Source organism: Malus domestica, chromosome 14 (assembly GCF_042453785.1).
Source record: "Malus domestica chromosome 14, GDT2T_hap1".
Taxonomy (NCBI): Eukaryota; Viridiplantae; Streptophyta; class Magnoliopsida; order Rosales; family Rosaceae; genus Malus; species Malus domestica.
Window position 1 is genome coordinate 28,612,862 of NC_091674.1, and position 21,965 is coordinate 28,634,826.

The following is a 21,965-nucleotide window of genomic DNA, read 5'->3' on the forward strand; positions in this document are numbered from 1 at the left end:
TTCATTTTTGTTTCTTCATAACTTTCTTGGTCCTGGGATATATGCAGATTGAGTACAACGAATGTCCAATGTTCTCTAACTGTTCGGGTATTTGTAATAGGTTGTGTGGTTCAAGAAATTTAACATTTAACGATTGGCGGGTTAGACGGAGCTGTTGGGCTATACTATCTTTGTAGCAGCCTGCCTAACATTTTTTAGGCTCTACACTACCATCCAATTTAATGAAAAATTCAAAGATTGGACGGTATTGATTGCAGAAATAAAAAAAATACTGTGATATTAGAAAGGTGAAAGTAATTGTGTTAGAAGAAGCGGCTAGCATGATGGGTAATATTTTAAGTTTGTATTTCTAAAAGTTTTTCGTTCTGCATTTTTTCTTCTGTCCTTTGTATGTTTGCAGTGAGATCAATGTGTTCAAACCCTTGAACTGAAATTTGTGTGACAGCCTTGAAAGTGTGCCATTTTGGTGCTCTTTAATGTGCACTTTCTTTTGTTAATCTAGATTGGTGTTTTTCCGGCCCTTTTAATCGTTGCAGTTTACAAAGTCCTTATTGCTTCTGCAGTTGTTTTTAATATATCTTTGTTGGGTAGACGGCATGTACTATGGGTTTCGGTGTTTAGGGAATATTCTGAGCTTCATTACTATTTTAATGGTTAGGGTAAATTTTGAGATTCATTAATAGGATTTTTGTGGCTAACATTCTTTAGCTAAATTCGTCACTATTTGGTGTTTGGAGTCCAGTGGATTGGTATCCATATCTTATAAATATGTTGGCCAAGACATGTTAGCTTTCATTCTGCTTTTGCTTTCATTTTGTTTTTTCATTTTCATTTCTTATATCTTGCTTTTGCTTTTGATGCATAGTTTGAAAGCTTCTGGATCATAATATGAATTCTGGTGTGTGTGAGTGTGTGCAGTGTTTGTTCATTTCGAATTCTCAAGAGTGATGATATTGCCTATACATGTAGATTTTACACTGCTTTTGTGCCATGCAGTACCGACATTCTATGTGGCCTCTTAGCTAATGATACAATCACATTATATGAAGGGCTGGTTTGGTATTGCTGTGCTTTGAAAAAAAACTGTTGTGAGAATAAGCGGCTGTGCTGTGAAAATAAGCGGCTATGAAATAAATCAGCAGAGTGTTTGGTAAACTTTTTTGTAAAAGTGCTTTTGAAAAAAAAAAAGCAGTCTAATAGTGGGTCTTTTCATTAAAGAAGCACTGTAGCTCCGTGTGCTTTGAAAAAAAACCAATTTTCCAAAGCTGCAAATAGCAGCTTCAGCTTTTTCCTTTGATTTCAGCTTATTCTCACAGCAGCTTCCAAAATAAGCCCTTTTTTTTCAGTTTACCAAACACCTAAAACTCTCACAGCTTTTTTTCATGGGTGTTTTTTTTTTAAGCACCTCACTCCCAAACTAGGTCGAACTTTAATTAGTTTTCATGACACAGTTTCAATTTCTTTGCTTTGTATGGAAATTTGTGCATTTATCTTCGGAGCACTTAATCAATTTAGCTTGCAGTTTAACTATTGAGGATTCTTAATGTATTTTGATTTTACTTGGATTCCATTTTTGTGATTGTCACCCTTAGTCGGTGGTATTATCTTTACAATGGATTTAAATTGGGGATTTAGAGAATCTAGTAACAAAACTGAATTATATGTTCCATGCTTTTTGTTTTCATTTTGGGTTTAAAAGTTGGAGCTTTGGTCAGGATTTTTCTTTATTCAACTATAATTTTGTGCTTAGGAGACTAACTGCTTAAATTTGTTTGCATAGGAACTTTTTTTTTCTTTTCGCTGTAACCTATTTTGTTAAAGGTGATGATAAAGATTTATCAATATTGTTTGTTCGGAGTTATGTGGGAATTGGAAGGGAGTAAATTGTGATCGTTTATGCAACATTTGATAAAATTGAGAAATAAAATTGGGGAAATAATGTTAATAGTTTGTAGATGCTTAGGATACTGTTTGGGGCTGCTTAAATTTTATATATTCAGTTGCATAGAGTTGACTTAACATACACAACCATGGTCAGATTGCCACCCTTAGTTGGTGGTATTATCTTTACAACGCATTCAAATTGAGGATTTAGAAATCTAATAATAAAACTGAAATATTTGTTCCATGCTTTTTGTTTTCATTTTGGGTTAAAAGATTGCTTTGGATTGGGATTTACCTTTATTAACCTATAATTTTGCGCTTAGCACACAATCTTGGGAGTCTTTACATGATTGTTCTTCTATTTCATAGATTCGAAATGTGTTTAGTATCTCATTTAATTGGTGTCCCTTTGCTCATTTAATTCAAATTTAATACGATTTGGTCCTCCAATTTCTCTGAATTGCAAACGGATTTACTTTCTTTGGAAATTTTTGGAACTTTGGTTGTGGGAGGAAGAAGCCGGTTCCTTGCTATTTTTAGGTATACGATTACAAATCGGAGGGTTTAAGGTTATGCACTTGCTTTGGATGTGACTGCCAGAGAAATTCAAGCTTCTGCTTATCGATAATTGGATTGTTTAATGCGATCAAACGTGGTAGTGAAATGTTAAATTTGATGGCTACATGTTTCTAATTAGAATGCTAATGCTGCAATTCATGATGATCAATATGTTCTGACTTAAACAATTACTGCAAATGTATCGTTGCTTTATGATGAATGAGTTATCTTTTGCATATAAGACTTTGTTTTTGGATACTAAGTCTAAAATAGAGATTTCAGAGCAAAACGTTGATTGAGTATAAGCAAGTTGTGATTTTGTAGTTTTTACATGTTTCCAGATAAAAGTTAGGATCTGCAGAGATTAGAAAGTGAAAAAAGGCAAAGGAAAGTGATGTTGACTCATGAAAGATGGTTCAAATCTTTGTTGGAGGTACATTGGATTTACGTTTCTGATGTGTTACGTACATTGTTAGGACTATAGATTTGGATTGAACTCAATGTTCTCAGTGTATATATTTAAATATGTGTGTATATACATGTGCGTGTGAATATATGTGTGTGTATATAGATTTATACATAAAAGGGAAGATGGATGGATAGGTGTATGCTTACTCCGTAAAAGAAGAAGAGAAAACGAAAACCACACCAAACAACTGGCATTTAAAGCTCTTTTTCTTTTTCTCTTTTGACATAAATCTCTCTTTGTTAGATTGCTAGGGGGCTGCACTGTGTGAGGGCCATGTATGTTTTATTACGGTCGTATCTATAGTTTTGGGAACTGGAGAAAAGAAGTGGAACAAACCATTTGCATGGCAGAGGCCGACTTCATTCTTTCTCAAATTTGTAGTGCACACAAATGGTTTAGTATACATGTGAAAGGGATGAGAGAAGGCAAATATGCAAATGTTATATCAGAGATGATTCCTTTACAGAGTTCGGTGCTTACATTTGTAGTTTTAAGATCAGTGTAGATGTTTCATAACATTGAAGGATCCCCTATTCCAGTGTGGATGTTTCATTGTACAATGTGTTTATATGCTAGCTCACTTGAATGTATATAAAAGCAAAACTGTTAATCTTATCGACCTCATTCGCTTATGTATCGCTCTGTTTGTTCATAATTGAGTTGAATTTATTCAACTTAAATGTGTTTTATTCATTCAATTACGTCTGAAACAGTTGATTCCCGCAGCAACGCGCGGACGTAATTTCTGGTCTATTCTAAAATTGAGGAATGAATTGACTGTAGCTTAACTACAGTCAATTGGTTGCCACTCGATTTCACGCTATTTACCACAATACCAGCCAAATGGCGCTGGTTGGGAGGATAATTTTGACTCTGACCAGATTTGCATTATTTACATTTCTACCATTGTGTGTGGCTGTGCTTCAGACAGAACTCACGGATTTGTGGAGGGATTTCAGGGAGAGAGGCGTGGGATGGCAGGGAGGGGAAGGGAGAGAGGAGTGAGGTTGCCAAAAAGTGGGGTTAGGGTTGATTTTTTCTCCTCAAATCAAGGGTTGGTGTCGCTGATTGAGAGATTGAGAGGGATGGGGGAGAGAGACAGAAACACACCCATTTGGCCTTCATTTTCCCCTTTCTCAAACCCTAGCAGCCAGAACCCCAAAACTGAGCCCACTTCTTCAATAACATCGGCTCTTGCTTCCCAAAACCACACAAACCTTCCCTTCGTTTCTGTTACAGGTCGCTGAAAAATATTCTTGAGGATGGAGAAGACGATGGTGGCACGACGGTTGGGTCGTTTGTGCAGGTCATTGTTTTGGAGATTTATGATTTGCTGTCGAGCAATGGCGGTGGAGGATTCGGGTTTGGATGGCCAAAGAGCAATGTCTCCAATTCTAAGGTGATAATTAACTGGGTCTCTATTTTCTTTGTTGAATTCTTGCCAATCTATGGTTTTTCTGTAAAAAAAATTTTGTGTTTAGAACTGTAAATTCGGATTTGGAAAATGGGGTTTCTGTGCAAATTTCGATATTTGGATTTGGTTGGTTGTTATTTAAAGGCCTCTAATTGTATTCATGGACTATAACTGTAATTATACAATTTACATTATTATTTAAATATAAAAAGGTATAATTTATATATAAAGTCAATTTAAACACTTTTTGCTTTGAGAAAGGGATCGGGTAATGGAGGTATGGGTATGGGTTTTTAGAGCCGGTTTCTAGGGAGGTGGTCTGGTGTCAGTGCCTTCACAGGGTGGGGGTGTGATATAGGGGAGAGAGGAGAGGGGGTTGGTTGCAGAGAGAAGGTGACGGCGGGTGCACGATTAGGGGGACAGAAAGATAGTTGATTGTGAACAAGATTTGAGGGTAGGGTTGAGGGAATTAGTGTGTTGGCTGCAGAGAGATGGTGGGGTTGAGTTAGTATCGCTCCCTTTCTGTCGCTTCTCTCTTCCTCCATCTATGACATCTTTGTTTTGGGGTCAAAATATGTTCGCTTTTACATAGAAATTTGAGTGTTTTATTTATTTATTTGGATTTTTGTAGATGATGCATATTATGTTTTTCTGGGTTTTATCACTAATTGTCAATTGGATTTTCTGGTTTCAAAAATAGGTGGAGGCATCGACTAATCAGCTAGTTGATCAGCAGATGCCAGTGTATAATCTTGCATCGAAGATTCTTTGTCAGGTTATCAATGTATCATTGAAGGTAGTGTGGTGGCTGGTCTTATAAAGAAAACTGGGCTGGTTTGGTATTGCTGTGCTTTGAAAAAAAGCTGCTGTGAGAATAACCGGATGTGCTGTGAGAATAAGCGGCTGTGAAATAAAGCCAGTAGAGTGTTTGATAAACTTTTTTGTGAAAGCAGGATGATAGTGTGTCTTTTCATTAAATGAGCACTGTAGCTCCGTGTGCTTTGAAAAAACTGGCTTTTTTTCAAAGCAGCAAATAGCAACTTCAGCTTTTCCTTTGATTTTCAGCTTATTCTCACAGCAGCTTCCAAAATAAGCCATTTTTTTTCAGTTTACCAAACACAAAAATGACCCTCAGCTTTTTTTCACAGTGACTTTTTTTAAAATCATCTCAATCCCAAACGAGGCCTTAAGAATTCTGGATTTAATTGTTTAGCTACTTCTTTGGTACTCAAGTTATTGGGCTTTGCGAGGGAATAATATGTTTCTTTCTGCTGAATTATAGGCTGAACCAGACAATGATGAAGTATTTGCACAAGTCACTTTACTTCCTGAATCAAATGTAAGTTGGCTTGAGGATTATGATTTATTGTGGGCGGGTAAAACTAATTATGGGTTGAGATTCTGGTGGTTTGATGTTATAAATTTTAGCAAGATGAGAATGCAGTGGAGAAGGAAATAACATAGGGCGCGCGTCCTTAAACGGGAAAAGACTTTGGTTAGGCAAAGTCAAATCAAGAAAGAGAATAGGTAGAGGATAAAACATAATCAAGTGGAAATTTTAGGTACAAAATTTGGAGTGAGTCAAGAAATTATACAATGGTGTCCAACTGCTTTCCACCATGGCCACTTTAAAAGGCTTAGTTCTTTTTCCAAGTGAAGACATAAAATGGCACTTGAGCAGTAGAAATATTAACATCTATACTAGAATGAAAAAACTGCATATTTGAAAGGAAAAAAAACACACCAGCACACACTTGGAAATAGCTGGAAATATTGGCAAACCTCAATGTATATGCACGCTTTAGCGATATTTATAATGAGGATATTTATATTAGCAAACCTCACTTATGCCCTGTACACATTCTATTGTTTAAGTAATGAAGAAAACTATTCTCAATGTCTCTAGCTATTCATTTATTAGAAAACTTCATTTTAATCCCTAAATAAGATTGCTTTTTCAATAATACCGTATGTAAGATTAAAAACTAAAAATAGTCCTCCATGTCAGATTATAGTATTCCATGTCACATTTAATCATTTTTTAATAAATTTATTGCATTTTTAGTTTCCCTATTTACCCTTATTACTCTTTAAAACCAATTAGAGAAACAAATATATAATTAATTTTTCAAGAATGCTTAATTAACTAGATCCATAATTAACATGTGTGTTATAACATAAATCTCCATGTGTTATTCCAATCAAAGAACCCAGAAAACTCAGAAACCATGATCAAACAAAAAAGCCCATAAAACTTACAAACAAAAAATCTTGTTGTATTCGGAAGAAAGGAGAAAAAAAGGGCTTTTAGATGCCAAATTGAAGGTGAATCCAGAGATAAATGAAAAAAAAAATACAAATTGAGAAAATAGAATGTGAAATCACAACTTAATTGACCGTACCAAATTAATCGGACATACACTATATAGTACCTAACCGACCATACCGAATGGATAAGACCTAATTGATAGTACCTAAATGATTAAGGTACATTCATATAGGTACTATGATTTAGGTGCATTCATATAGGTACCATGATTTAGGTGCATTCATATAGGTACCATGGTTTAGGTGCATTCATATAAGTACCATGGTTTAGGTGCATTTGACTTGGTACTATGATTTATGTGCATTCGACTAGGTTATATAATTTAAGCACATTAGGACATGGTTTAAGTGCATTCGATTATGTAAAATATATGATTTGGCTATTTATATTTCCTCTATGCTTTGAATGGTGATAATGAATCATTTGAATTAGGTATTTGTTAATTCTTGTAACGTATCACTAATATTTTTTTGAATTATGTTTATCATTTTAGAAAGTCAAACAATAATCAATGCCAAAAAATATGGAGCAAATTAAAATCAAATATTTAATAGGGGCATTATAGGAACCCAAAAAACGCATTAAATATTTCAAAACAAGAAAATATAAATTTTAATATTTATGCTGACATGGAAATTTAGTCAAAGGACTATAATGAATATATAATCTAACATAAGGTTTTAATTGAATTTCAATCGTTATCAAGGATTAAAATGGAGAAACCCCTTCATTTATTATCTTCAATGATTTGGAAACCTGCTACTACAGTTTTTCGAATGGTTATGTCACACTCTGCTATTCTTCCTGTCAAAATGGGGAAGGTTAGCATGGCTATCACTCTTCCAACATGTTAGTGGGTTTCTCTGGATTTTCGTTTTTCTCTATTGGGTTTCGATTAGTTCTCAAGTTTTTTCGTTTTTTTGAATTGCTTTTCGCATTTGAACATAAAGTTTTTATTTCCTCATCAATCTGATCTGCCTTTTTCAAAGATTTCTCTGGTTAGAACTTCAGTCTATTGTTTAAGTAATGAAGAAAACTATTCTCAATGTCTCTAGCTATTCATTTATTATCTTCAATGATTTGGAAACCTGCTACTACAGTTTTTCGAATGGTTATGTCACACTCTGCTATTCTTCCTGTCAAAATGGGGAAGGTTAGCATGGCTATCACTCTTCCAACATGTTAGTGGGTTTCTCTGGATTTTCGTTTTTCTCTATTGGGTTTCGATTAGTTCTCAAGTTTTTTCGTTTTTTGAATTGCTTTTCGCATTTGAACATAAAGTTTTTATTTCCTCATCAATCTGATCTGCCTTTTTCAAAGATTTCTCTGGTTAGAACTTCAGTCTACAAGCTTTGTGGCTGATCAGAAGCTACCGTATTTGGATTTTGCTGGTAAGCATAAAATTATATATATATATATATATTCATTAAGTTTATATAATTATCTTTGAGTGCTATGTACATATATTTCCTAAAAGAAACTGATTTCTCACACTATTTTCTTATTCTGCACCTTTGTTGAATTTTTGTCCTTTAATTTTTTTTATTTTTTTAGTCAATTCAAATGACCAAAATAAACACAAGTGTATATGGAGAATAATGAGTATGCGGAAATCAGTATCATTTGCTAAAATTTATAGCTCATGGTATATATGAGTTATGTTGTTGTTGCTTTTCTTGCCTTTGCACGTTCTGCTCTGAAATTTATAAATACATAGAATATTGTAATTGAATGAAAAATAACTTTGGACCGAATTCTACATACTCAATTTGACAAGAAGAAGGTTTCGAATCGGACGATTGGAAGACAAAAAGGTTATAATTGTTAGGACTGGATTGAGCATGGTATGTTTAATTATGCAATTGACCATCTGTTTTACTTTGATTAATTTCTTTGGTCAGTGCATTATAGATAATGTATTTAATAAATGATGTAGAAACAGTGTCCGGCTTCAATACTACAAGTGTATTATCCGTTAGATTCGACTTTCACAATTTTTAAATCTTTTAGTGTAAATCTGAACTGTTTATTTCCCGTATCATTCAATATTATTGAAGTATTTTCTGTAGAAACCTGCTGGAAAAAAATTGATGTAGAAGCCTGTGAAAAGCTCAATACAGGCATCTCAACTCAAATACTACAAACCCTATTCAAGGTGAAAGGTGTTGTACACTATGGAATTGCAGGAAATGCAGATCCCCAACTCGAAATTGGAGATGTCACCATCCCTCAATTTTGGGCTCATACAGGCCTATGGAATTGGCAGGTATAAAACACTTATTTTCTTTAGAAAATTAGCTTTTGTTTGGTAATGTTTTTTTAATCACAGTTAATTGAATATCCAGTTAATGGAAAAATGTATTTGTACCAAACCCCATTCCAATTGAATGGTTGGTGTATTTGTTCCAAACGACATTCGAATTGGATGATTGGTACCCCAATATAATAGTATTTGTATTTCTGCCCATTGATGGATGATTGGTGTAGCTGCTATGATTGTTAGATTGTGTATGTTGGTTATTGCTTAACTGAGCAAATAAGGTCAGCAAAAAAGTAGATGCTATGTCAGTGTATGTCAATGGGGAGTGTAGCTATGAAAAATATGTTTACATTGATCATGGATGATGAGTATAACAGAGTCCTAACTTAGCAATGTATGTTAGTGACTCAGTGTAGATGCTAAATACTAATGGGTGAATAATGAATGTTCTGCTGAGTAGCATGTTATTACCAATCTTGGTAGATTTACAAAGCATATGAGAGAATTCGTATGATTTACAAATTTGTACTCGATTTTTGATATTTTTCAAGTGTAAGGCATATGTTGCACAATTGAGGTATGTAGGCTGCAAGACATATATTTTGCCATCTTACCTGCAGGGGAAATACGTGTAAACTGCAGCTTGCTTCTGTTTCTTCAGTTTCGTATGAAAACAAACCTTCTGCTTATTTTTGCCTTTGAACAGTTGTGGTTACAAAATTAGCTACTTGAACAAGTCCTCAACACTTTCTATTTTTAATTACCTGTTGAAATGGTTGCCTACACTGCATGACACATATTATATGTGTGAACTAAATATTTCTTCTGTTTCTTAAGGAAACAGAACTTTTTTGGAAACCATCTCTTTATAATCAAAGACATTTAGTTTCTTCCCACTCATTGTACAATGTATCTATATGCCAACTCACTTGAATGTATATAAAAGCAAAACTGCTTAACTTATTGACCTCGTTCACTCATGTATCCTTGTGTTTGTTCATAATTGTGTTGAATTTATTCAACTTAATTGTGTTTTATTCATCCGATTACACCTGAAATAGCTGGTTGCCACGGGCCTAATTTCTAGTTTAACCTATAATCATACATAGGAGATATTGGGTGAAAATTTGTAAAAGGATCTTTTCAGAAAAATCTGGAGAATACCTCCTTAATTCTCACTTTCTCCTTAAGAGTTGTACTTCCAGGCAGTGTGATGCTGAGATATTTTTAAATTCCTTCTAATTTTAGTAAAAAGTAGCATACTTTTCTTCTCGTGGTTCACCCATCTCCTGCTTATTTAAATTCTCATCAGCTCGGTTCACCCATCTCTTGGTACCCGAAGGTATCAAGATGACCAATGCTCAGTATTTCGAGATTAATAAAATATGGTACAAACATTGGACAATAATGTTATTTCGTGCAACCAAATTTTACTTTTAATTTTATTCCCTCACTTATCATTAAAAAAATATAAAATATAAATATAAACCTCTTTCCGCTTCACCTTTTTTTTCCTTCCTCTCCCATTACAATTCTCTCCAATCTCTCTATTGAAGTCAAATCCGTCAACGAGCAATACAAAACAACACAAAGACAACCTCTTGGTTAAGTAAAAGTCTTTTAGTATTAAGAAGTTGAGATTCCATCGTAAAACTAATTGTTAAAATGGGAAGTGGTCCAACTATTTATAAGCACGTAAGGTCCATCATCCCATCAATATGAGATTCATTTTCAACACGTCTTTCTCACGTATGGTTATTTTTAAGCCTAAAACATGGACAACACAACTCAGGGAACATAGAGCTCGTATAGCCAGCCATTAGACTTAACACGTGGGACAACCTGTTCTTATACCATGAAGAAGTTGAGGTTCGATCATAAAATCAATGGTAATATAAGAAGTAGCTCAATTATTTATAAACACATACAATATCACTCATTTTATAAATGTAAGATTCATGCTCAACATAGTATTATTTCTTTTTTGCGACAAAAAACAATATTCTAAACTACCCTAATACATAGTTGGGAAATTGGATTTGAACTCAATGCAAAGCGAAAGACACTGATCAGTCTCTTCCAGTTATGTGGCTCTACGTTTGCAATGACATCATAGTAAAGAAAAAGATGACTCACGCAACCGTCCAAAAGAAACCGAGAAACTCTATCCTCCTAATTAACAAAAACCCGTCCAGATTCAGTATGTGAAACTTCAGCAACTCCCACCATAAAACCATTACAAAACCCCGTCCACTAGCAACCTTCTAAAATCACAATCAGCAGCCATGGGAGAGGTTGATCCAGCTTTCATCCAAGACCCCGAGCACAGGCCAAAACTCTCCGCCACCGAAGTCGAAGGCATACCGTTGATCGACCTCTCTCTGATAAACTCTCCACACTCCGTTACCGACCCCAGAGTCTTTGAAGGGCTTGTTGCAGAAATAGGCAATGCATGCAAGGACTGGGGTTTCTTCCAAGTGATCAACCACGGGGTTCTGTTGGAGAAGCGCCAAAGGATCGAAGCTGCTGCTCGGAAGTTCTTTGCGCTGCCTTTGGAGGAGAAGAGGAAGATTAGAAGGGATGAAGGGAATGTGTTGGGTTATTATGATACCGAGCATACCAAGAATGTCAGGGACTGGAAGGAGGTGTTTGATTTCACTGTGGAAGAGCCTACGTTAGTCCCGGCTTCGCCTGACCCGGAGGACACGGAAGAGACGGAGTGGTATAACCAATGGCCGGAGTATCCTCCTGAACTAAGGTAACTCAATGATCACTAAGAAAATACTGAATACATAACACTTTAATTTGCAATTGGTAATTATATAAACATGTACTTGTAATCGAAATTGTATCAATCTAAGAGTTAGACCGAATTCCTTGACCAGGAATGCTTGTGAAGAATATGCTCGAGAAGTCGAAAATCTAGCTCTAAAGTTGATGGGATTAATTGCCTTGGGCCTAGGCTTGCCGAAAGACAGGTTCAACAGCTACTTCAAAAACCAAACCAGTTTTCTCAGACTCAACCACTATCCGCCTTGCCCTTCACCTCAGTTAGCTCTCGGCGTTGGCCGGCACAAGGATGGCGGTGCTTTGACAGTGCTGGCTCAGGATGATGTTGGAGGGCTGGAAGTGAAGAGAAAAACAGACGGAGTGTGGATACGGGTTAAACCTACCCCAAACGCCTTTATCATCAATGTCGGTGACGTTATTCAGGTACCAATCTTCGAACTTCCTAAGTCCTCGCATTCAGCTTCATTCGCATATATAACAAATGGATATGTTTATGCAGGTTTGGAGCAACGAGAGATACGAAAGCGTGGAGCACAGGGCGATGGTGAATTCGGAGAAGGAAAGGTTTTCCATTCCCTACTTCCTCAACCCAGCTCACTACACACAAGTCAAGCCATTGGAGGAGCTGATCAATGAACAAAACCCTGCTAAGTACAAGCCCTACTGCTGGGGAAAGTTTATTACTCACAGAAAGCTCAGTAACTTCAAGAAGCTTAACACCGAAAACATCCAGATTTCTCATTTCAAAATATCGGAATAATTTGATTCCAAGGAGAGAATGTCATTTTAGCTTCCTGCACATGCCATGCTGTGTATATATCCATCCAGAGAATAATACCTCCTCCTGTGTTTAAATTTAACTACGAAGCTAAAAAATATATCATTTACCTCCTTTATAAGCTCTGTCCAAAAAGAATCAAATCAACTTAGTAAAGAACAGAACAAGAGCTCTTGATCAAGTCCAAAATTCTGCAATATTGTATGTTGAAAGTTAGCATCCTATCACAAATGCCATCTAATCTATGTCTACCTTAGTTGAATTTTTTATTTCCTTCGACGTTTGAGACGGCATCCTGTAAAGAAAAAGACAATAAGAACAATAGTAACATCATATGACGGTGTTATCATCACAAAATTTCTCTGAGGCCAGCACGAACTGTCACGACCTTCCAAAATAACAATAGGAACAATAGTAACACCATTTTGGTTTACTAATTTAACATTCTAGAAACGAAAGACTAAAAGCACTCTTATTGAGAAGCATGATCAAACCGTCGAACTTCACAAACATTTCAAAATCCAATTAATTATTTATATTCACGGTTCGGTTATGAGCAGTTCTACCAACATGAAAACCAAAAACGAAACTGGTATGAACGGTTCAGTCCAGTTTCACGGATTTTATGCCAATCTCTATTTGTGTATATCAGGGCGGCACCCGCTGGGCATGAGCCACGTTTAAGTTTTCGTTACGAAAAAGTTCGATATGTTACAGCTAGCTGCAGGGTTTCCAAGTCTAGTAGCATTTTAGAAAAAGGTTGAGAGATAGACCTTTTACAATTGTTCAGTTTTTAGGATACCCCACATGTCACTAAGATATTTTTTAGTTTGCCGAAAATCCAACTTGATATACCAAGTCTCATAATATAAGTTGTCAAATTTGTTTTTTCAAGCATCTAACTACTCCTATTATGAAATTTGGTGTACCAAACCGTGTTCTCGTATTAAACCCCACCCCTATTTTATGTTAAAATGGTTTTTAATTCTTAATTGGTGAGCCCAAGAGGCCCACCCCTTTATTTGTGTGTCCCCCGTGACCCTTTTCTTTCCCTATTTCTTCTCTCAACTCTCTCTGCTCTCTCTCTTTCGACCTGAGCACCACACTCACGCACCCACCACTGTGGCTCTCCGATGACACACACACACACACTCATCCTCACACCCAACTGGCCACAACGCACCACCCATCACCATCACTTAGACCTCCATTCTCTCCCTCACATCTCCGGTCTATCTTTGGCACTATGCACAATCACTGTGCAAGTGTTTTCCAACGAAGGTAAGTTGAACAACTCTTCCATCTTCCTCCCTAGTAGTCTAGAAGGCTTAGTGGTTGCTAAAAAGTGGTTTTTGGTGAAGGTTTAAACGTGAAAACTACTCAGGGAGCATTCTCCATATTTTCCGACGAGCACCGCCAATTTCGATGCAATTTCCAGCCAAACTACGGCTAGTTGGCCGGCTTGCAAGGTACCAATCTATTCGTCTCGCTGAGTACTACAACTTTCCTTTTTGAATCACTCGATTTCGTTGAGTTTTGACAAAGTTATGGCCATTTAAAGTTGGTGTAGCTTTCCGGCCGAAATCTGGCCTTCTCCTTCCTTTGAATCCGGCAACCTAGAAATCCCAAGGCCTTTGGGCCTTTCCTGCCGAGCCCAACCCAAAACCCATTTCAGTTTTTATTATTTATTTTATTTATTGTTTTAATGTAAAAGGCCCTTGGGCCATTTTAAATCAGGGCCTTAGGCTCGTCCTCCTTAAAACCCAAAAACCCTTTACTTTAAGTTGTTTTTATTTTTATTTACTAAACTAAAGGCCTTTAGGCCATTTTCCTTTAGGGCATTAGGCCCGTGCATCCTAAGCCAACCTTTTAAGCTTTCAAAACCCTAAACCCTAACCCAAGTCCAAAACCCTTAACCCATAACCTCTCCTAGGCTAATTTCGACGTCCTGAATCCGTTTTTTACGTTCGTTTTTCCAAATTCAATTGCTATTATATAGTTTTATTAATTGGACCCTTTATGTGCTTAGGGGCAATTATAGTGGCATTTCTGTCTTCGCTAGTTGCGTGGCTCTTCGGTGGCTAAGTACAGTGAGTTGACCCCTTCTAAAATGCATGTTTTGATAGTAGAAATGCATACTTGAAAAGCATGATTTAACAATTATGTTTTATGAGACGCTTTGAGATAACATGCTTACTGAGGCTAGTTTGAATTATTACTATTTTTCCTATAACCCATGTTCTTATAGAATATTTGATGGATGACGATATGATATTTAGAACATGTTTCGAACGCCTCTTTATAGTATAGATGATAGATGAGTTTATACTATGAAGTTGTTTTTCAATATATATATGTTAAGTGGTTTTGTACTTACCTAGTGGTCCTTTCCGCTACGAGATGTAGGGATAGATTCTGGTCCATCCCGGGCGACGGTTTGGTGTTGGCATAAGGCCTAGAGTGTGTTTCCTCTGGCTATTAGCACATGGATGGGGAGCTGACATGGGGCCTGAAGTGTATTTTCCTCTGACTGTCTGCTCAGAGACGGGGAGCTGGCATGGGGCCTGGGGGTTATCAGACAACTCACTAGTGATTATTATATATACAAGTTATAATTTAAGACATTGCACAACATGTTAGGTTTCGGAAAACCTATGTATATATATCTCTAAGCATTTGACGTAGAACTTCTAAATCATGTAACATGAATCTTAATTACTTAACGACTAATTAATTAAATGGTCTAAAATAAGACCGGCTGCGTATATGAGAAATGTACAATCTCATCTTGTGTGGTGAATCGCAAGATAGTGGTCAGGGAGAGCATCTGTGAGTCTTTCCAACTGTCACATCCCGGCCTGAGCCCCCACCACATCCCGGCCCGAGCCCCCACCACATCCCGGGCTCAACTTTGTCGTAGCACGATATTGTCCGCTTTGGGCCCCGACCACGCCCTTACAGATTTGTTTATGGAATTCACACGAGAATTTCCTAGTAGGTCACCCATCATGGGATTGCTCTCGCGCGAACTCACTTAATTTCGGAGTTTCAATGGAACCCGAAGCCAGTGAACTCCTAAAAAGCCTCGTGCTAGGTAGAGATGATAATATACATATAAGGCTTACATGATCCACTCCTCTGGACGATGTGGGATGTTACAATCCACCCCCCTTAGAGGCCCGACGTCTTCGTTGGCACACATCCGGCTAGGGATTGGCTCTGATACCAAATTGTCACATCCCGACCCGGGCCCCCACCACATCCCGAGCTCGACTCTGCTTTAGCACGATATTGTCTGCTTTTGGCCCCAACCACGCCCTCACGGTTTTGTTTTTGGAAACTCACCTGAGAACTTCTCAGTAGGTCACTCATCATAGGATTGCTCTTGCGTGAACTTGCTTAACTTCGGAGTTTCGATAGAACCCGAAGCCAATGAACTCTCAAAATGTCTCATGCTAGGTAGAGATGATAATATACATATAAGGCTTACAGAATCCACTCATCTGAGCGATGTGGGATGTTACACCAAACCCTAAAAAGATAGATTGACATGACAAAGCCACTAGTTGGTCCCTTTTTCAAATAAAAAAATTACCATATCACTTTCTCAGTCCACTACAACCGCAGCTTGATAGGGTTCATACCAACGATTGCTGCTTCCATGACCTGGTTCCGGACCTATAATTTCCCCATCAGTCCAAAATGGATTTTAGTAATGTCAACTAGTGATTAAGTAGCTATAGTAATTTAAATTTATATCGAGTAATTACAATTTCCCTGATCAATTAAGGCTTATGAAATAAGGGGTTGATTTTGACACTCCAATTTTCACTTTGTGAAGCTATTTGAAGTGATTTTGGAGGGTCAAAATTATTTCCTTGGTGGTAAGTTGTCCACTTCCTTGTATTCTATTTAAATCGAGTTTCGTTTATGCGCTCGAAATTTCGTGTTCGTCCTCGCAACTTAGATGAATTTGATATAAAATATCCTATCTTTGCTAAAAAAAAGAAAAAAAACCCTCAATTATAACAAATTACATTCAAGGCCAAAAATTAAGAAAAGAGAACTAAAAACGGAAGGTAAATTCGTTTGTTGGCGCGTGTTTGTCGTTAAACCCAGAATCACAGTTAGGTCACTCAATCGTAGTATCCCAGGCGGATAAATGTATTTCCAGAAAAAAGACCGTTACGACCCGCCATTTTTCCTCTCTCTTGAACTCTCTCTCTCTCTCTTTCCAGCCAAAAAAAGGCAGCCGACCCGCCACCAAAACCCAAAAGGCATAAAAGATGGTTTTTTGGATTTATGTTTTTCTTTTATTTTGTTTATTTATTTTTAATTTGCAACAAAAACAAACGCGCTTTCTCATCCTCACACAGCCACCGAAGACGAATAAATCGCCACTTTTTGTAAGGGTTGACCAATTTTGCGGTCTTTTCTCCTCTCGTGATTGAGAAGAGGATAGGAAGATACACAAGAATAAGGTTCGATCTTTGATGCTTTGTTCAAGTTTTGGATTTTTTGTTTCCGCCGCGGAATGTGATTTTTTGTGCCGGATTGCAGATGGGTTTTGTGTGTTCTGTGATTTTAGTTGCATGGTTGATGTGAAAATATGGACTTTTTATGTTTGTTTTTGTATGAAATGAATGATTGTGTGAAAACTGCAAATGGGCTAGTCTCTGTTTTCCGAGATGTTTGATATCTCATCATAAATATGCTTTCTTCGCATCTTTAATAAGGAAATTTTGAATCCATGTCTCTGCACCCAAGTTTGAATCCCCATCTCCATGGTTTGATGAATTAGCGTAGAATATCGCTTGTGTCAAAGAAAAAAAATTGAATTGGTTGTGGTTACCGTTATCATTTCAACGGTTTGGTGATGTATGAGATACATTGTTCTTGTTTTGGTATTGATGTTTGCAAATGCAGATCATAGATGGCTTTGCATTCATCTTGATGGTACCTTTTTTGTATGGTTTTTCAGGTTTTGAACAACGAGCTGAATAATCGAGACTAATTCTCCGAGGAGACCAATCATGGTATGTCTAATGTCTTACATATCTTCATTAGACCTCTGGCTCTTTGTATTAGCTGTTAGGTGGTGTGTTTACTTTGCTTAACAATTTAATAGGGTGATTTGAAATCTTTCGAAATGTTCGCATGAGGTTGTGTTAAGCATTTTGTGCAATGAAGGTTGAATTAATCTTCTTGAGCATTTTGTAGCAACTAGGATTTTACATACTTAGAATTTGGGTGCACAAATGGTACGTTGATCGTAGAATGTCACAAGTTGATGCATGAGGTATCTGAAGGGCATCCCATCTGAATTAGGAGGTTGAATGTTCGATTATCTGGTGTTCGATAAATTTTAGGCGATGTGGCAGTGACAAGTTCTTAGGAGTACTAAAAAGGATAAAACCCTAATCCAAGAATGGGAAAAGATATAAGGAAAGAATTAGGGACTGTCAAAAGTTTAAAAAGGCTCACCATAAATGTTAAGGCTTTGAGAACCAGTGAATTTATTTGGATAACAATGTGATCTCGAAATTCTTTTGCAAGCTTTCGTTTCTGTTCATGATACAATAAGAAATCTGCATTTTTTTTGTTTTCTGGAACTATTGTGAGCGTTATCTCACTCACTCTTTCTTGGGAAATTATAATACTTTACAGGGTTGTCAGTTTGCTATGTCGTCTTCTTCATAATGGAAGTAGAGAACATCGGCATCCCCGTGATCCTACAAGTCCTGGACCTTAGTGGTGACAAGGGCAAAAATAATTCGATCCCACAAGAACCAGAGTCCAATGGGGTTGATGTTGGCAGTAATATCAGAACGGATTCCATCCCTGAAATCCCACCGGAAGTGGATCTCAAGGGTGGTGATGTCAGAGGTAACTCTGTCCTAGGGGTTCCACAGGACATAGAACCCAATGGCAGTGATAGCAGAAGGAGCTCTATCCCAGTGATCCCACAGGAAATGGATCCGAAGGGTGGTGATGTTGGAGGTAATTCGGTCATAGGTAATTTGGTCGTAGGGATTCCACAGGACATAGAGCCCAATGGTGGTGACATCAGAAGGAGCTCTATTGGAAATGTTGATTCTCCTTCTACTGAGAGAAACACTATCCCATGGATCTCAGCGATGATGATAGGAACTTTATTGCAACTGTCGCACGGGAAATAGAACCCGATGGCAGTGCTATCAAACAGAACTCTATCCTAGAGATCCCACAGAAAAAGGAGCTTGAGGGTGGTAATATCAGAAGCAAGTCTATCATAGAGAGCCCACAGGAAGTAGAGTCTAATGCCAGTGATTTCAGAAGAAGCTCCATCGAGAAAGTAGATCCTCCTGCTGATATCAAAAGGACCTCTATCCCAGTGATCCCACTGGAAATGGAGCCTAATGGTGGTGATGTTAGAAGGAACTCTATCAGAGTGATCCGACAGGAATTAGAACCTAATGGTGGTGGTATCGGAAGGAACTCTATGCCAGCGGTCCCACAGAAAATGGAACCAAATGCTGAGGATACCAGCAGGAACTCTGTTCCGTGGATCCCACTTGAAATGGAACCAAAGGGTGGTAGAAGGATTCAGTCCCGATATCTCAGAGCTCCAACAGGTTCCTGCCATGATTAGTGCAAATATGGACTGAGAAATGCTTCTGAAGAAAATGCAACTGCCGCAATGCTAAAATCGGCAACAGAGAGGAAACAGATATCCGCTACAAATCAAAAGCCTTCTGATTCCGGCACCAAGAAGCTTGACAATTCTGCCATCACAGAGAAAAAAGTTGTCATTGAGGAAGAAGGAAATTGTTTCTGCAGAAAAGGTTCCATCCTCTTCCAAGGATATTGATATTTCTATGGAAGATTCCTCCAGTTTGAAGGTGCAGCGTGTGCAATCAGAGCCATCTTCTCTCCCAGAACAGGCTTTAAGCCTGAGAAATTCAAAGGTGATATCCACAACTGGATCGAGGTCTGTTCCACATTCCCAAACCTGGAAACTTAATAACTCTGACGTTATGAAGAAAAAAGGTTCATCATCGACGAAGAAAGAAACTGCTTCTTCAAAGAAAGGTTCATCTCCCAAGGAAATAGCCGTTTGTATGGAAGAGTTGATTGATTCGAAGATGAAAGCTGAGCAGTTAGATCAATCTTCTTTCCCAGGATCAGACCCAAGCCTGAGCAATTTGGAGGTGACATCGACAATCAATTCTAAGCCTTCTCCAGATTCCGAGTCCCAGAATTCTATTGCCACGCAGAAAAGAGTTTCACCTCTCTACAAGGATATAGATGTTTCTGCTGAAGATTCCACCGATTCAAAAGTGATATCAACAGTCAGTCCATGATCTTGGTCTAGGAGGACATTGCTCCCACCTTTAACCATGGCAATCCCCTCTATGCAGAGACAGAGGAGGATGTCAGGGCTGCACAAATTTTGAAGAAGGCTGGTCTCTGGAAGGGAAAAGCAGTCAGCTATCACCCAGATAAGAAGGAGCAGAAAACGGTGAAGAAGGTTGTTGAAGCTGAAAAGAGCTTGCAGGCTGTTGAAGCTCGCACCAAGTGAGGGTTCTCTCTGCATAAAACAAGGCCACTCAATTTAATGTTCTTGGTGTTTGTGATCTGTTGTCATGATATTGAATTCTGGTGTTTGTGATCTGTTGTCATGATATTGAATTCTGATCAAGAATCTTATTTTAGATAAGTCTTTGCCAAATATTCATTGAATGTTGTGCTGTAACATTGCTTGCCCAATTCTTCCTGACCCTCGTTATCTCTGAAATCCATACAACCTCTGAAATCCATACGCCTCAGGACTCTCTCTAGCCTTCATGGTAGATCGATCGAACCCTAGTTATGACCCATCTTAGGTGTTTTGGTGAAGGTTTTTAACGAATGCAACTCGGGATGTTATTTTCCAGATTCCGGCAATAAACCCGGCGGCTTCCAAGCCCTCATACGTTTCCATCCCGAGTGTACACCATGCATGAGCTTTCGGATCTTCCCCATGATGCTGCAATTACATGAAGCATAAGTCTCCTTCGATCTATAAATATATATAGTACAAAGAGCGTCGTTTCTAGAAATGCGTTAAACACAGAAAACAGAAATGTATTTCATATTTCTAGAAATGAGTTAAACACAGAAAACAGAAATGTATTTCATATCTAAACAGAGGAAGGAACAGTAAAAAGAGAGGTTACCAGACGTGAAGCTGCTCTCTCCCTTCCTTGATAGCGCTCTCTCTCTCCCCTCTGTAGCCTATATTTCACTTCGCTCTCAGCTCTGCACACCGCACTCACTGTCACATATATGTATATGTATATATAGAAGCTGGAAAGTTGAGGAGGTAGCGCATTGCGTGTGACTGGCCCGTGAGAGGGGAGAGAGGAGAGAGGAGAGGGGAGAGAAAACAGTTCGGATGCAAGAGAGAGAGAGAGGAGAGATTTGCGGGGAGAGGGAAGAGAGAAGAGAGAAGAGAGAAAACTGTTTGGAGAGGTATGATCTTCTCCACATAAAATGAGTGTGCCCTCTCTGTCTGCCCAATTATATATTGACACGTATTAAATTTTACAACAAAGTTTAAAAAGCTACGTTCATAAATACGTTTCACTTAATCATTGGACCACAAAGTGAGCACATCCATTAAAGGTCCAGAAGATCCACTCTCAACCGTTTGTCCGCTTTCAAACGGTTCAACCGGTTCAACCGATTTTCTATTTTCTTTCTATTCTTTTCAATTTCTTTTTATTCCCCCAAGCATCCAATGCCAGGCAATGTTTGCGTGAGCTGCTTCCGGAAGCTTCTAGAACCTTCTTTCGTGTTACGTTTTATGTGTACGTCGCTTTGATTAAACTTTTTCGTCGTCCACTCTTATTATACAAATGAACATGTTACCATATAGATGATACCACCCCTAACGTATACCCAACTTGTGCATAGGGGTGGGCGCGGTGCGGTACCTTCAATTCCGCTTAAATTTAACATTAAAATTGTACGTTTCAGTTCACGACGGTTTCGGTTCGGTTCATACCTGTTTACGGCTCCAAGTACTAAATCATTTTAATCTTGCAATTTAGATTACATAAAAAGGTCAAAGGATTTTTATACTAAAAGATAGTAATTAAATCACACAATGAATAACATGACCAATCATAAAAGAATGATGAGCTACAATAGAAGAAGATTTAGAAGTTAAATGGCTACCAAAACTTTACAAAGCTAATAAATGTTATCATGTCAATAATAATTAATTCACAAAACACAAACACATAATTAACAAATTTAGCTTACCATACCCATTTTGGTTTACTAATTTAACATTCTAGAAACGAAAGACTAAAAGCACTCTTGTTGAGAAGCATGATCAAACCGTCAGAATTCACAAAAATTTCAAAATCCAATTGATTATTAATATTCACGGTTCGGTTTGGTTCTAAGCAGTTCCACCAACATGAAAACCATAAACAAAACCGGTATGAACGGTTC

At 37.6% G+C, this 21,965-nt stretch overlaps 1 protein-coding gene and 1 long non-coding RNA gene across 2 annotated transcripts; both read left to right on the top strand.

The window, feature by feature from the left end:
• Positions 1-3,852: 3,852 nt before the first annotated feature.
• LOC114821229 (uncharacterized) lies at positions 3,853-6,222 on the top strand. The gene is made up of 3 exons (XR_003768676.2): positions 3,853-4,310; positions 5,026-5,121; positions 5,608-6,222. It is a non-coding gene; the product is annotated as an uncharacterized lncRNA (long non-coding RNA).
• Positions 6,223-11,123: 4,901 nt separating this feature from the next.
• Positions 11,124-12,564, top strand: LOC103415288 (protein LATERAL BRANCHING OXIDOREDUCTASE 1). Its single transcript, XM_008353633.4, has 3 exons — positions 11,124-11,672; positions 11,800-12,127; positions 12,204-12,564. The coding sequence occupies exons 1-3, from the start codon at positions 11,200-11,202 to the stop codon at positions 12,462-12,464; spliced, it is 1,062 nt and encodes a 353-aa protein (XP_008351855.2). The 5' UTR covers positions 11,124-11,199; the 3' UTR covers positions 12,465-12,564.
• Positions 12,565-21,965: the final 9,401 nt, after the last annotated feature.